At 44.5% G+C, this 16,723-nt stretch overlaps 1 protein-coding gene across 1 annotated transcript in view; it reads left to right on the top strand.

The window, feature by feature from the left end:
* The window catches only part of ITGB5 (integrin subunit beta 5), a 702,124-nt gene that overhangs the window by 359,851 nt on the left and 325,550 nt on the right, over positions 1 to 16,723 (top strand). The window contains exon 8 of the mRNA XM_069616658.1: positions 14,074 to 14,163. Coding sequence (XP_069472759.1) covers positions 14,074 to 14,163 — 90 coding nt within the window. The remainder of the gene's footprint in view (positions 1 to 14,073; positions 14,164 to 16,723) is intronic.

Here is a 16,723-nt window from a genome sequence, read left to right as displayed (position 1 = left end):
ACAATAATAATCTCAAAACATCCCCACTGGTTAATGACGTTGATTATTAATAGAAATGAATGTCCGTTTTGATCAATTATTGGAAAAGGTATTCCTGAGGTGTCGATTAATTTGTCTCAGGGTTGGTTGATGCCTAACCATGCTTTATTCATGTAAGTTATGATTGCTCTGTGTTGTCATAACATTATAACGCACGGTGGAACTGGAAGTGGAGATATGATTCAAATGTTCATAATCTGATTTACATATCGGGCTGGCACAAAAATTTGAATATCCCAATCGGGGTGAGCCAATCTTCCTAAGATTAACTGTGATATTTGAATTGCACCGTCTAAATTGACAAACCATTGTTTCCCATTCTCCTTCAGTTATGCTAATGATTTAGATTAAAGAAAGACATTCATTGCATGCACGGAATTCAATTCATATTTCAAACAGCGTAATTTGCAGATAATTTTTTATTCTGCCTTTCTTAGCATCTGTTTCTGATCACCCTCTCTGATCCCAGTTTGGACTTTGGATAAGCCTATGAAGAGAATCTCGTCTTTATTGTCCATTTGATGTTTACTTTGCCAGTGGACCGCCAAGGGCAGTCTATTGTCTTGGAAATTTAGACTTGATAGATGTTCACGGATCCGGATGCACAATTCTCGGATAGTGCTACCAATATAAATGTGTTTTCATACACAAATAATAGCATATATTACAAATTTGGATCTACAATTGATCAAATCTTTGGTTTGGATTAGTATACCATCAGGTTGTATATATTGAGTGGTATCCACGTGTGCATTTCTACACACAGTACAGTTGCCACATTTGTAAAAGCCTTCTGTGCGAGATTTCAACCAGGTACCTGATCTGAATAACTGACTTTAAACTGGTTTGAGAAAAGAACGGCTTATGATGTTTCTAGCGGGGGAAGCCCGAGTATAAATAAACAAGGGTTTGTCTTCAATGTATTCTCAAGGTCATCATTCAGCCTAAGGATGTGCCAATGTTTGTTGACAATTCTATACAATTGGTTGGGATCTTCAGAGTATTTTGTAAGGCATAAAATAAGCAGTGTTGCATAGCAATTTGCCCTGCAATCCTGTAGGTTTGCTAATTAAGTTGGTACTTGCATAGCACAGCTAGCTATTTAAACTTCCTTGTTCATTGAAAGCATAGCTCACCCGGCATCCCTTTCTGGTCCTCAGGGCTCTGGCCACCCTCTTTTATCTGCTCACTGCAAGTGCAAAGAGGCTAATGGGAGATAGTGGAGATGACTTCTGCTGCCCTATTACAATTGCCAAAGTCCTGCGTGGGAGTGCTAGGCAAGAAACATACATTCTCAAGTAATTGCAAACCAAAAGTTATCCGTATTATACTTTTATTAAGCCAACTATATCCTGTCTGGCAAAGACCAGTATGTGTGCTTTTTTTTTTTAAACAGTCCTGTAATTCCCTTCCTAAAAATGTAAATTGTTAAATAATGCATAATTACAGTATTGCAACACTGCATTGTCTAGATGTTTTACAGTAAAGTTTAAGTAATTGTATCTAAAGCTCACAGGGTCAAGTATATTTCATTTAGTTGGGAAAAGTGCAACATAATAAGTGACCACTTTTGATAATGTACATGATCACATGGCCAAATGTTTTTGATGGCAAACCTCGTTCTGTGGCTTGCTGGTTGCATAATATGTGCAACTGTTGCTCACCTATGATCTGATCTCAAATTACTTGCCATCCTATAATTTCACCCTGTTGCTTTATACCAGCTCTCCTGAAAGTGAGATGGCCGCAAAACTACAATGTTCACCTAGTTTACCCAGATCTATGCCTGCTACCCCATACATTCTGCTTAGTTGCTTACTTTATTTCCTCTTACATAATGAATACACAAAGCTAACTAGAACCTTATGCAAAGTAAATCAATAGTTCCATCCAGTATGTACAGCTATAGATCTACTGCTCCAAGTGCTAATAGCGATAAATACCACTTTCATGGATATGTAGGGCTGGAATGCTACTCTTGTGCTTACCTGACTCTGGCTGGAGGACCGTTAGCAGCCCTGCTCGCCCCCTGAAAGTGGTAATTAACTCTATATTGAAAACAGTTCATCAATGACAGGCAGGGGTCATCTTGTCCACCTGAAGTTGACAATTACCCTCCCTGCCTCAAAACCATACTACTTCGCAGGCTATGACTTTCCTTTGACATTGTGAACTTTTTGGTTTTATGAAACTTCTGAACTTCTCTTTACACAGGAAATGAAGGGTCAAACATACAATTTGAAGGACAATGCCGCGAGCAACACTGACTGCACTCAGCCACACAGAGCCTTGCACTGAAAAATGTTTTCAGAGCCTTTTTACCATATCTATTTATTTTGTCCATTCAATTAGCTAACCTTTACATTTTACAGACACTTATCACACTAATGTATTACTTCAGAGGCATATAAAAAAGCTGGGTTGTAGGTCAAAGGATCGACAACCAAAGGGTCGAATGGTCAAAGGATCGACACCAAAGGACCGAAAACCAAAGGATCGAATTTTTTAAAAATATTTTTACATATTCCTTTCTTTTTTTTGGGTGGGGGTCCCCCCCAACCCCTGTTTTTGTGGTAAAAAACACTTTTTTTCACTAAACGAAAACCCCCCAAAAAATATATAATTTAAAAAAAAATGTGATCCTTTGGTTTTTGATCCTTTGATGTCGATCCTTTGACCATTTCGACCCTTTGGATTCGATCCTTTGACCAGACACTGAAATGCTGTATTCTTGCTAATGTTATGTCTTGGGTACAAATAACTTCTGGTGAGATTTAATATGTCAGTACAAAATTACTAATCAAATGAGTGTGTTTGCTAATCAAGAACATTTTAATTAGAAAATTCTGCTAATCAATATTTGAAAACTAATTGATGCTGTGTTCTATAATCAACTAACCTTCATTTTCAAATTGCTATGAAGGATACATTTGGAAAGTTAATGGAACTGTTTCCACATTTGAAGATTGTTTTTCCTCGGCTAGCTCAAAGACAAATGTGGAAACAAAGAGGTGATTGCTGGAAGGTTTAGAATGAATCTTAACCACTGGCAATGCTCTGGGCAACCCTCCAGACCACCGTTCTTTGCCTGCCAAGCCATTACAGAAGGGGAAAGACCATATGCAAATCAGGCTTGGCCCCAGCCCGGACTGCTAGGCCACATCCCTTCTGCACGAGACCACAAGCATCCCCAAACATGTTTTGCCCTTGTTGGGGCTCATCAGTGAGGAGTAGCTTGGGTCTCTAGGCCCAGCAGGCACGGGACCCACGTCTGGGCATACCCGTCCCACTCGGGGTGACAAAGCAAAAACAAAGAGGTGATGGCTGGAAGGTTTAGAATGAATCTTAACCACTGGCAATGCTCTGGCCAACCCTCCAGACCATCGTTCTTCGCCTGCCAAGCCATTACAGAAGGGGAAAGACCATATGCAAATCAGGCTTGGCCCCACCCCAAAAGGGGCAGTCCAGCCCGAACTGCTAGGCCACATCCCTTCTGCACGAGACCACAAGCATCCCCAAACCTGTTTTGCCCTTGTTGGGGCTCATCAGTGAGGAGTAGCTTGGGTCTCTAGGCCCAGCAGGCACGGGACCCACGTCTGGGCACACCCATCCCACTCGGTTTCTTCCTGTTCCTCATCACCCTCCTCTGCATCACTGTGCCTGTTCCCCTGCCCTGGTCTTCCAACTGGTGGTGGTGGCCCCTGAGAAGGAGGGATGGCCATGACAGATGCTAGTGGTGCAAATAAAGCTGGTCTGCAAAGCAGGTGTGACTCCTGATGCACTCTCTTGGTTAGCCAGATTGAGAATGAATAAAAGTAAATGGTGGGTCCCTTCAGAGGAACCGTCCGCAGACCGGGCGACTGTCTGTGGTCTATTGCATCAAAAGTAGGCCTTGGAAAGTTGTAAAAAGTTGAGAATGGGTCTAGGAGCTCTGGAAGGGCAAACTTTCAACTTGAAACATCCTAGATTGGCCAAAAATGCAGTTTCAAACTGTCCGCGGTGACAGACATTTTCCGGGACGTCGTTACGGCGCACAGGTGCAGTCACGTGATGATGTCCGGGGACGACCATGGCGGCGGGTGTCCGCGTACCCTGTTGAGCAGGAGACGCCGGGCGCATGTACATGGATGTCTGCAATCGGGTGTGCTGTCTGCAGACTAATTAAAAGTGTGTCATGCGAGACCACGAGACCACACCTGTCCGGATGTCGTCGGAAGCCCTTTCGTAAACAGACACCCCGAACAGTCGTATAGTCCACAGACTGTTAATTGTTTTTTTGGTTTTAAAAAAAGGAATGTATCACAGAATAATATACAAGATATTTATAGTATAAACAATACATGTATTTATGAAAGGGTGGAGTATCGGAATGGGAAACATACATGCGATAATTTGGAATTTCTAGAAAGTCACCATTTGGTAGGGAGGGAGAGAAGTTTCATCAAATCGGCTTTCATTTATATTTTGTGAATTTGATCAGAGTGATTGCTGTGGGAAGGGGGGCATGTGCAGTAGGACAGTGATAATCAACATTTCTAATATGATGTTCAACATAATTTAGAAGTTCTTTAAGGTTGTTGCTAAATTCATCCACTTTTGCAGACAAGATCATGATTTCATTATGTACACTTCCAGATTGGGATTGTCTTTCTGATTGTTGGGATTCTCCATAATTAATATGAGGTGTAGTTTCTTCAAGTAAAGTATGTACTATAAGAAAAGAAGACATTATTATTTCAATGAGCTGTGCATAAATTGCATTATTTGTTTATATTGAAAGATGTACGGTTTACCATTAAAGATGTCATCATCACTCATTTCCTCTTTGGGCAAGTACTCGTCTAAACAACACATTATATTGGAGTGTTGTTGTTAAAACGGGAAGGTAATCAGACATACAAAAAGGCAATGGCTGCAGCATTCACCATAATCGTACAACATTTTTAATCTGGTAGTTTTGGCTAGTAAAATAATCAATGTTGCCTTATCAGAGTTTTCAGTAATGTTAAACATGGAATAAATAGCTAATAATTCAAAACTTACTACATACGTGTGCTAGTACAAACAATACATATGAAGACTCACAATGCATAGAAATCAGAGACACATACAGGGAAACTAACGTAAGGAAGAAAGAAACGACATCACCAGAAAATGTCAATAGCATTAAAGTTAATAATCATTTGTACAAATGAATTCTGTGTTTGAGGCCTGCTTATTTCCCCATACATGTGCACGATGAGCTGAGCCCACCCCTAAGGAAAGTACTTTAAGAACATATGAGAAGGTTAGCGTCTATATATATAGCTGCACTTTTCAATGTTCATATTATGACTGTCAGTGAACAAATCCACAAGGCCTAGACATGTCAGTGAACAGAAACAAGTGGCCTACATATGTGATGTCATCAATTACATTTGTGATGTCATCTTTGATGTCCTGGGTGTTAGTCTTAGCAGTGCGAGGTGGTGTCGCGAGTTACAGTTGCTTAGATTACCATAACTGGTGAAAATCTTGTGTTTTTCAGTTTTACTTGTAACCATAACGTCCCTTTAGCAACGTTATATGGAGATAGCCAATTAGAAGGGAAAAGATGATCTGAGAGGCAGAGGGGGAAAATAAACCAAGATCAGAAAGAAAGATAAGCAGGCACAAGACCATGATTACATTAAAAACGATACAGAGGTTTTACAATTGGAGACAGCAGGACAAATGCAGTAATCCAATAGTGGCTGTGGAAAGCGAAATTGGAGACTGGGGTGGGAGCCGAAGTAGAACATGAATGCCAAATTGGAGAAAGAGCATAGAGTGGGAGGCCAAGAAGAAGGGACGAGCAATAGTGAAGTTAGGAGAAATGTACAGTTGGAACAAGAATCTTGATGGCATAAAACATAAGACATTGTTGAGTCTTGCAGATGTTGCAAAGTTGATAACATCAGGATCCAGTAGGGGAAGTGAAAGGAAAAAGAAAGTTAGGGTCCAAAAGTAATGCCAACATTCTGTGCAGATGATGAAAACGATAGAATGCTGGGAGAGAAATTAATGAGAGGAGAAGGGGTACAGGTGTGTGGGGAAGGAATAGGAAACAAGAGCATTTCTGACTTAGATGAGTTAATAAAGAGTGGATGGTCAAGCATCCAGGACTTATAGTTCAAAGACAGTTATATAGAAGTATGAAGTTGATCATTGAAGGAAAAGAAGGAGAACATGATTTGAGCCATCTGCATAGATGTAACAAGTTAAGTGAAAAGAATGAGCATTTTTAGAAAGGTGGAGAGTATAGAGAGCAAAGGGTAGTGGTCCAGTAACTGAATCTCATATTACCAAAACCTAAGAATGAATATTCAGTAGCCCAGACAGGGTAATAGCAATTAGAAAGGTAGACAGAAAATCACAGAAGTGCAGAACTGTGGGCATCCAGAGAAGAGAGGGCAGAGCAGAGAATAATGATCCACTGTGACAATACCCACAGAGAAGTCTAAACTTAAAAGAAAACATGACTGCTTAGAGTAACGATTGCAAGTGAGAAAATGCGCTGTGTGGCTGAATGTAGAGTGTGCTGGACTGAATCCATATTGAAGTGGGTGAAGAAGAGAGTTGGAGTCAGGATGCCATGAGCCGCATCTGCTTCACCCTTCTCCTGTGAGGTTGGGCTGCCTTGTTTTTGTTTTAGTTATTTTTGTTGTACAAAATTTAAATTCATTTTTGAGTGCCTCCTGTGTTTGGCGACCTCCGCGCTCCATCTGCTGGCCATCTAACATCCTGGGGCAGCGTGCATGGTGCCTGTGGGGTGACTGCTGCATGTGTGCCCTTTTGTTCTGGTTGCCTTGTGGCTATTCCAACATGGCCCCATAGGAAAAGACTTCCTACGAGAAGGCTCTGAGCCCTCCTCCACTCATCCTCTGCACCACCATTGGCCCATGTGACTACCTTTTTGGGCCTATCGGATACCAGCAGGCTTTAGCTGGCCCCCTCACCAAAGGCCCACCTTCTAAGGCCCTGTCTGCTCCCTGTCCGCTGTCTGAATGCTAATGGGTGTAATTCTGTATGTATCTAGTTGCCCCCCTGTTGTATGTATGTGCCTGTGTGACTGTACTCAGTATCTAGATGCCCCCCTGTTGTATGTATGTTCCTGTGTGACTTTACTCTGTATTTAGCTGCCCCCCTGTTGTATGTATGTATGTGCCTGTGTGACTGTACTCCGTATCTAGCTGCCCCCCGCTGTATATATGTACCTGTGTGACTGAACTCTGTATCCAGATTTTCCGCCTGTAGCCACTTGTCTTCGCTGCACTTTTGTGTCGCAGCCACCCAGGAACATGGGGTTAGGCTCCTTGAATGTGCCCATCTGTTTGACTTTATGCATCTTTGTGTCACAGCCACCTTGCAACATGGGGTTAGGCTCCTTGAATGTGCCTATCTGTTTGACTTTATGCATCTTTGTGTCACAGCCGCCCTGCAGCATGGGGTTAGGCTCCTCGAATGTGCCCACTTGATTGGCTTTCTGCATCCTTGTGTCGCAGCCGCCCTGCAACATGGGGTTAGGCTCCTCGAATGTGCCCACTTGATTGGCTTTCTGCATCTTTGTATCACAGCTGTCCTGCAACATGGGGTTAGGCTCCTCGAATGTGCCCACTTGTTTTGACTTTATGCATCTTTGTGTCGCAGCCGCCCTGCAACATGAGGTTAGGATCCACGAATGTGCCCACTTGGACCTTACTGCACCCTGTGACATAGCCGCCTTGTAACATGGGGCTGGGCTAATCCATTGTGCCTACCTGAACTCTATTGCATTCTTGTAATTGCATACCATTTTGTTCCTGCCTGTAACCTAATACCAGTAAGTATCTTCACTTCATTGCACTTCATGATGTAATTACTTCTTGTTCATTCTGGCCTGCAACCATAAGCACTGTAACCAATTTGTTCAGCATAAGCGCATAGATACCTTTGGGTTTGATGAGCTATATAAATAAATACGATAGAGCCTTGGTTGATAATCGACAGCCCCCCGAAAAGTTTAGAGCAAATGGGAAGACGGGAGATAGGGTGTTAGTTCTAGGGAAGAGAGCGATCAAAAATAATTGGCAAGATGGTGCTTAAAAGGGAGTGCAAAAGACACGCAGAGGATCAAAAGAAGCAGCATTCGAGTGGGCTCTTTGGATCAAGAGGTTAAATGAATCCTCAGAAAGAGGGGCAATAGAGTTGACTAAAGGAGGAAGGGCCTAAAAGAGAGAGAATGGGGAGCACCGGCTCTCAATTTTAGAGGTAATGCATGATGAAAAGTCAGAAACTGAGAACGAAGAATTCAGATTAATATCGGTTACCAGCAGTTTGTTATGAAGAGATAATAAATGACAAGATGGAGGAGAAAGTGAAGTGATGAGAGATTGATGGCATTGTTGTTTAGCTTGAAATAAGTCAAAATCATAAGAAGATTGAAGAGAAGAAAGAACAGCAAGGTAGACTGAAGATGGACATTTCTGCTAACTTTGTTCAAGTTTAAGAAGGGAATTAGGAGTGGTCTGCGGGAGAGATGCTAAACAAGGTTGGGGAGGCATGCGTGAAGAAGCAAAAAGTAAAAGGGGATGGTGAGAGTCAAGAGATGTCGAAATGGAGGACAAAATACCAGAGGAAGAGTCGGAGTGAAGAAGAGAAAAATCAACACGAAGAATGAAGCGAACCTCAGCAATAAATGATGACACACTGAAGTGATAATAAGTGAAACTAGAAGAAGCAGAGGGAAGCAGGGAAACTATCGGAAAAGGACAATGACAAATGAGAAAGGAATATCAAATATCAGTGAATTGGAGTGAGAATTTGAAAATATTAAGTTGGGAGAAGAACCAGAGACGTGAGGGAGATATTACAGTGGCCAGCTGAGTCAAGTGAAATAGAAGAAAGGGACAAGAGTTAGTCCATAGACGAATATTGAAGTCTTCAAGAAGGAAAAAGAATTTTCAAGAGGAAGAATTAATGTCAACATGGAATCAACATCATCACATAAACAGCTAAGGGAGCTAGGGAGATGGTAAACTATATGTTTGAGAGATTATAGGGCATATGGCAAGAGATTGTGAATACTGTAAGGGTGCAAAAGCAAGAGTCTTGGCAAAGTTGTGGTAAAAGTGATTAGCATAGACTTTTATTTACATCAAGGGAATGAAAATAAAAGCCTATCTTGCCTGATTTACTACGAGGGATTGCCCTGTCTCAACAAAAAGAACACCAAGGACTCAGTCAGGATGTCCGTCAAACAAAAATGTCCACCGTCCTGTGTCTAAACCTATTTCCATCCCTTACACTTTCAACCTAACTAAAGAAAAAGTGGATGTCTTCTTAATTCCAGAAGGAGGTCTCTCCCATTCTGTATCCTGATGCCCAAGGCGCAGTGCTGATGCAAATGTTCAGCCAAACTTAAAGAAAACTCAGTTCCCCACTCTCGTGGGCAGAACCTCTTCCTGGGTTCCTGGTTCCACTTATCTACAAAACAAAGTTCCTCAAAATTCCTCTTCCTGGGAATTCCTCTTCCCCAGTACATAGTACCAAAATGATCTTTTTCCGTCACTTGTCACGTCTGGTTCACTAACCTCCTAGACCTCACCATACACCTTTCCAATGATACACTATGTCTGGTTTACTCGCCTGCCATACTTCATTTCCAAAACTTTCAGTTCCAAAGATATTTGTATTTTGGGCTCCAGCCCATTCCTACTGTATTGTGGTGGGTCTTCGACCCTTATACTTACCACTGGTGGGCTTTGCCCGTTTTCATCTGGGTCCCAGACCCTGTTCCTTTGTCTTGACAAGATCCTTGTCCCTTTGTTACATAGCGTCCATTTGGACAGACACGGTATACTCCTCTGCTAGGTACTGTCCCACCTAGGTGTACTCTCAATGTTCGTATCTGACTGTATGCTTCTTCTGTTATTTCCTTGTGCCCCTCTGGGCGTATTTATCTGCTTCACACAGTTTGAATGATATTGTATATTCTTTCTCACCACCTTCAGGATGTTCTTATTAGGTTCATAAAGTTTGTATCCATTAGTATGCTTCCTTTTTCATCCCCTCGTAATCTTTTCAGGATGTTATCATGTGGTTTCTCTGCACCGTCAATGCCCCCCTGTCCGGCCTAGCCCTTTCTCTACTTTTGGGAAGTCTTGGGATAGTCTCCGGTCTCCTCTGGAGGTAGAACAAAGCTTCTCCATTCCTGCCACGTTCAGGGTTCTCCTAACGCAGCTCTGCAGCTTCAGTGTCTCTCTTGTCTTCAGCTGCCCACGTCTTTGTTCCTGGTCGGTTGTCGCCAGTCTGGCTTACTGCGTCTCTGCCACTGGTTAGGTGCGCCTCGTTAGGACCTCTCAGTTACCTGTGACTGTTCAGGTCCCGGTCTCTAATCTCTGGACTCTTCAGTATGGGACCAGTGTCTCTCTCTCCCTGTTCCTCCAGTGCTGGCTTCTCGACGTGGGAATTAGTTCGTCCCTTTTTACCATCAGGCTAGCCTTTGGGCATCTGCATCACGTGTGTTGGTTCAGCAGTGGGCTTTCGCCTCCTTGCTTAATCTTCCTCCTCACAGTGACATTTTGCATCAGGCTTGGGTGAGTCTCCCTCTTCTTCGTCACACTCTTATTATGGATGCCCTCTGCTAAACCATAACAAATAGTGGTGTGGGGGATCGGATGGACTTGAGTGGGAGTTAAGGAAGGTGGGGACACCAAATGGGTGAATGAATACTGCGTTCTCCCAGGACCATTGTCACCAATCACATGAAGGGTTGCCCCTCCCATGAGATCCACCCGCTGAGTATCACCCCCAGGGGGACTATTGGATAGCGGCCTCACCTCCCTGGCCTCATGAAAAGGGGCCTCCCCCATTGAAGAAGTGACAATATCCTGCGATTCATCACAATACTCAAAGGAAGAAAAAACAGGAAGAGAAGGTGGAGGATGAAGAAAAGTCCAAGAGATGTGACGGATGATGGCTGTGCCTCACAGGTAGTAGACGTCGAAGGAGAATGAGGCAGAGTAGTTTGAGAAGTAGTGAAACCTGAAGGCATAGAAGTGTTAAGACAAATTTCAGGTCTTGGTTCTACACAAAGTGTAATTTGAGTCGAAGAAAAAGGTTCAGTGGACACGTCTTCATTAAACAAGGAATACACATTCCAAAGGGCAATAGCAGAAAGGAAAGTAGACATAGAAGGCTAGGCAAGGATTGCTGGATTCCTGCAATGAAAGGATTGAGAATGAATCTGTAGCCCTTGGTCCAAATTGTGGCCGGCTAGGCAAGGCTGCATAGTTGTCCTCTGAGGGAAAAAAATAAACACAGAAAAAAGGGCATAGGGAAACCATGTTATGTAATGTATATGTGTCTTATTAATATGTGGATTTACCTGGACTGAACCATCCAGCCCACCAGGGGGATGGATGGCTGGATGGGATGTGAAAAAAAAATGGAAAAAAAGAACAAAGGACTGAGATGCCCCGCCCAAGAGTGGGCAGGGGTGAGTGGACATTCTTACAAAAAGACTTTTGAAAGAAAAAAAAGCATTGGGAAGAAAGAGAACGAATAGAGAAGGCACACCTTGGCTCTGGGGGTGGGGAGCGGTAGGGGGACAGTGGGCTTGGCCTCGAGAGGGCTCCCAGAGTCGAAAGACTTATTGAAACCTGGCCGCATGTGCTGAGTGGCCCAGCATGTTCTGCGGGTCTGGGCAGTCACAGGGCATCGGGAGCTAATGGCCAGACTGGGCAGGCCCCACACTGAAGCCCCAGACTGCATGGGCGGAGCTGTCTCGGTGTAGAAAGAGCCGCCCAGCCTGATCCAATTGTGCAGGGCTGCCCAAACTTGGTGACCCGGAAATATCCCTTGTCTGCCCACCCTGGGATCAGGCAGGGTGGGCCCAGAAGATAAGTTCTCCTGGACCATGTATGCCAGGCGTGGAGGTGAAGAGGAGGAGAGACGAAGTCTCCTGTGTCCGGGCAGCCCGTGTGATGCAGAGCCCTGGGGAGTACACAGCCTACCCTCCTGTACCACGCTGGTGCAGAGAAGATGGCCAAAAGACATGAAGCGCTATGGGTGTGACTGTGAACGGATATGGCATTCCTATGGCAACATGGATGCCACCAGAAAAACACAATCCCCCAGGGCATGGTGGTGATGTGGGCATGGCCCCAGGAAAAAGGAGCTCGAGAGTGCCACAGGTGCGGCAGTGAGTGTGGAGGCTTCCATGCGGCTGCCGTGAAGGGCGCTGCAGGATGTGGCAGTGTGCGTGTGTTGGCATCAGATGGGGCATGGGGCTGCCACAAAGATAATGTCACCAAGACATTATCTTTGTGGCAGCCCCATGCCTGGCATTACCAGCTGAACACATCCCCAATGCATCAGAAGATACAGCAGGCGTGTCTACCGAGGCGTGTGGTGCCCCGTGTGGCGGAGGTGGCACCACCACCACAACTATGAATGGTGTTAGGCATCCCATATTACAGCTGGGGCAGAGCAGACCCCCATCCAGAAGGACGCCACCACAGATACTGAAAAGGGGTGGCTGACTGCAGCAGCCATCCCTATGTTGCGTGACACATATACATTTGTGTGTAATGTATATAAAGGTATATTTATATATGTGCGTGTAGATTTACCGTTATCCTTATATTGATTTATAAGTATTAATATTGCAGTGACTGTTAGTAGTTAAGTAGGGGAGCAGAGGTGGGCATGAGTGTAGATCTGAGGGAGGGGGGTGGATATGGAATGTAAGGAGGTGCTTTGGCGTTAAATGGGTAAGGAAAGTGGCAGCCAGCTAAACGCCACCTGGGGGATGGAACCACCCACTGGGGCCAGCACCAGGCCCTCCTCTACAGTGGATGGTGCCGGGTCGGGCTTAGGACCAGTTCCATCAGTTCTACCTCTCCCTCCCATGCAACCGTGGTCATGGGGGGGGCAGGAGGGTGCCATATTTTTCAATAGGTGCTGCAGCACCCTATTATTAAATGCTCCCCGCAGTCGAGAGCGGGCGCATTTAATTTCAATTGGACGCCTGCCACACCTTCTCCCACCACACCAACTCATGGGAGACCTTGAAAGACTCCCGTCAGCTGGCGTGGCGAGGGGTCACAAGCGCCCCCGACGGTCACCTGGGCAGCACTGTCGTAAGGCCAGCCCTGCCTGGCATTACCAGCTGAACACATCCCCAATGCATCAACCACACCCCATACCGGCGGGCAGACAAAAGTGGAAGGCAAGGAATCCCACAGCCCGGGTCAGAACCACAAGGCTGTGACGCAAGCCGCACCAAGGTTCATCTCTCAGTTTGTGCACTACAGTACGTTATTTTAGACATTTTGCTCAGAACTCAAGTTTCAACACAAACCATTTCCTAGTATGCTTTCCAACCTTCAAGTATCTGCACGCCGTGCCTTCTGGCCCACCTTTATTTTCAAAACCTCATTCATGTAAATGGTTACCACGTCCCCCCTTGATGTCCATGGCGTTTGGTGTCACCAATACCAAAATGGGATGTTTTTGAAGATGGTAAATTGTTCCAAGTGCCTTGTTGGGGGATCGAATACTTCCCTGTCAGGGAACGCTTTTTTGTCCAGTTCTAGTCCGAGACACAATGCTGGTGTCAAGCGCTTAAATACCATGTCGTCAATTGAATGTAACCAATGCTGCATCTCTCCAAAGAATTAGCTTTCTTAAATGGAGACGTTGTAGTCTGAAAATGCTGTGGGCCTGACATGGAGTCCTGCCAGCAGTGTCTGGCTCTGTTCTTTTATTTATTTATTTTCCCATGTTGTTGCCACACTCGGATGTGTGTAATGTGGAGAGAGAAAACAAGTCTGGTTTCTTTATTTGCAACAGTCCTCACACAGCTGGAGAATTCAAGTATTCCTTGATCGATATATGGTTCTGCTTCAAAGTATAACTTAGTTCCTTCTACTTTTTGTCTGATAACTGGTTTCAGTGTGCTATTAAAACCATTTTGAATTTTCTTTATTCATTTATTTTTAAAATAAATCATGTAATCTCGTTTTGTTTCAGAATTTTACAGCCCTCATACCTGGAACGACAGTGGAAATTCTTGATCAAGCCTCCAAAAATATTCTTCAGCTGATCATTAACGCGTACAATGTAAGTTATTTTCTCCTCCGTTGGGTATAAACACGTGAGCCGCGCCCATGTTTTGGGTTCCCTGCTCCCTCCATCATCCTTCCTTGCAGACTCCCTGCTCCCTCCATCATCCTTCCTTGCAGACCGATGTCTCCGGTGCCGGAGATTAAACGATCCCTCTGTGATGTCTTGTCACCTGCAGGCAAAGCCTGCTCACCATTCTTTATGTCAAGAATGACATGCTCTGCAAACCCTGACATGTACTCGACTTTATATTTTCAATTAGTGAAATCCTGGGAAAAGACACGACATCTTCATCTTCTGGTTGGGTTCTTTTGGCATCATGAGAAAATCTGGAAAGCCTGTGTGTCAACAGGCTCGGATGAGCCTTCCATCTAACCCGAAGACCAATCCAGGTCAGTAATGACTGAAAGACAGTCACTGGCCTGTGACCATGCCGTGGTCCTGCATAGTCTATTCCCCAGTTGCTAGTGCCCTTCCTGCACACTAAAGTCTACAAACTCAAGTGCGTGCTTCACAACGATAGCCCAAGACAATAGGGCCAACTCGCAAACAAGTTACTTAACAATTGGTCAGCCTTGACTTCAACCTGGAGACGCTGTGAGCGGCAGTAACTCCAGCGTGCCCTTGAGTTACTCTATGTAAGAGCTGTTCGATTCACAAAGAAGTTACCAGGAGGGACTCCGATTTACCTCCAACTCACACATGGTAACATCTTTCTGAACCAGCCCAAACTCAGCTGGCAAATGTTCAATGGCTGTCTCACCGCTGTTCCTCACTTTGCCTAATGGCAACTTTACCAAATGGATTTTTGCCAAAATATTTAGCAACCATGGTCGGTTTGGGGCATACAATTGACTTAAGCACCACATAAAGAGTGGCTGCAGTCAAAAATGGCCATGCATTCCTTTTGTGACAGACTGAGTAATAGCCAAGGAGGAGATTTTGGCAAAAGGTGTTGCACGTCGTGCATTTTAAAGAACATGTGTTCAGTTTCACCGGTGAAACCTACTAGCTGCACAGTGAAATAAATCTTTAAACTGGCGCTTTTTGACCAATCAAACTGACTCACACTAGCATGTTGGGTCCCGCTTAGGCCATTGTCCTATTGCTCTATAGGCCAGCGCAAACCTGGCTTCTCTTGCCTCCTTATTTAACCCTTTTATGGCACAGTGAAAGGAATATTGAACAATGCCTCCCTGGTTAAACATTACTATGTTCAGAATTATTCCTGAAGCTGTTACCAGACCCTGAATGGAACATCTGTAAGTAACTTGAATTGAAAATGTAGTTTAAACGTCATCCCTCTTCTCCCAGGCAGAGCGAAGTGCATCTACTCTCTCCTGCCTAAGCACACGGTCCGACTAGGCATACAATTGTCTCGTACACAAATTAGAAAGTGACCCTCAGTTGTGAATGGCAGTTCGTCCCTTTTGTGGCAGGCTACTGGAGTTGTGCACAAGAGGGAGTAATGGGGTAAAATGTGTTGAAAACAGCATTTTTTTTTTAAATGTGTTCATTAACACTGGTGTTCATTTCCCTACTTAAGGAGCCTTCAGTCTCTGTTCCTTTGCAGATGGGGAGCAGGAGCAGGTGCAGTGGATCTTGGTCACCTGGCCTAAGCCCCGCCCACCTATCTTCTCCCCTCACTTTCTTCTATGCACTTACTCTATCAGAATTGTCCCTGGACCTAGTATGATAGCACCTCGTCTGTCTCCTCCACCCTCTTACTTGTCCCCCCCACCGCCCCGCCAGCACTATCTGAAATGTCATCAGGCCTAGTATGATAGTTGCTTGTTTTGTTCCTCCCCTGCCTTTCTGCACCCCTCTCCTTCACCTTTTGTTTTCTCCGGCTCTACCAGAAATGTTGTCCGGCCTAGTACAGTAGTCACCTGTCTGTTTCCATTTCCTTGCCACTCCCACCCTCCCTTCCTTAGGTATGTCTTAGCTCTTGCACTATCTGAAATGTCGTCAAGCCGAGTACGAAGGGTCATTTCACATCCTTGCTGTTCATGACCTGTAAGAATGTCATTGTATTTTCCCTTGTTCCCTCCCTTGCCTTGAAGAGGTTTGAAAAACATTGTACTGTCATATCAAAAACTATCATAGACTTCTAGCAGTACAGTTAAAACTCAACAAACTGGCCACTTTGGTAGGGTGACCAGAGGTCCAGGTTTTCCCGTGACAGTCCAGGGAAATCACCCGATGTCCCGGGAGTTTTTTTTTTTTTTTTATAAATCATGTTGTGTACTTGCTTCAGTCCTACTTCTATTTTGATGGCCCGTCTAGGTTTTTCTTTTTTTTATCTGGACAATACGCTTTGGCCCAAACAATTGACCCACACTAGCACGTTGGGCCCTGCACTTCGGGCATGCCCTGTAGGCCAGTCCAAGCCTAACAGCCACTGAAAATACATGAATGGTAAATACATGACACCGCACTGGATGTCGGAAACATGTCTGTCCATTAGCAGGCTTCAGAGTCCTTACAATCTAGAGAAGGAATATGCAAGCAGTTGCTTTCCCATGACACCTCAACGTGGACTGTACTGGCTAGTGGT

This window comes from Ambystoma mexicanum, chromosome 9, assembly GCF_040938575.1.
Source record: "Ambystoma mexicanum isolate Mex_15411 chromosome 9, UKY_AmexF1_1, whole genome shotgun sequence".
Taxonomy (NCBI): Eukaryota; Metazoa; Chordata; class Amphibia; order Caudata; family Ambystomatidae; genus Ambystoma; species Ambystoma mexicanum.
The sequence above is the reverse complement of the archived record's forward strand: the minus strand, read 5'-3'. Positions and strand labels throughout refer to the sequence as shown.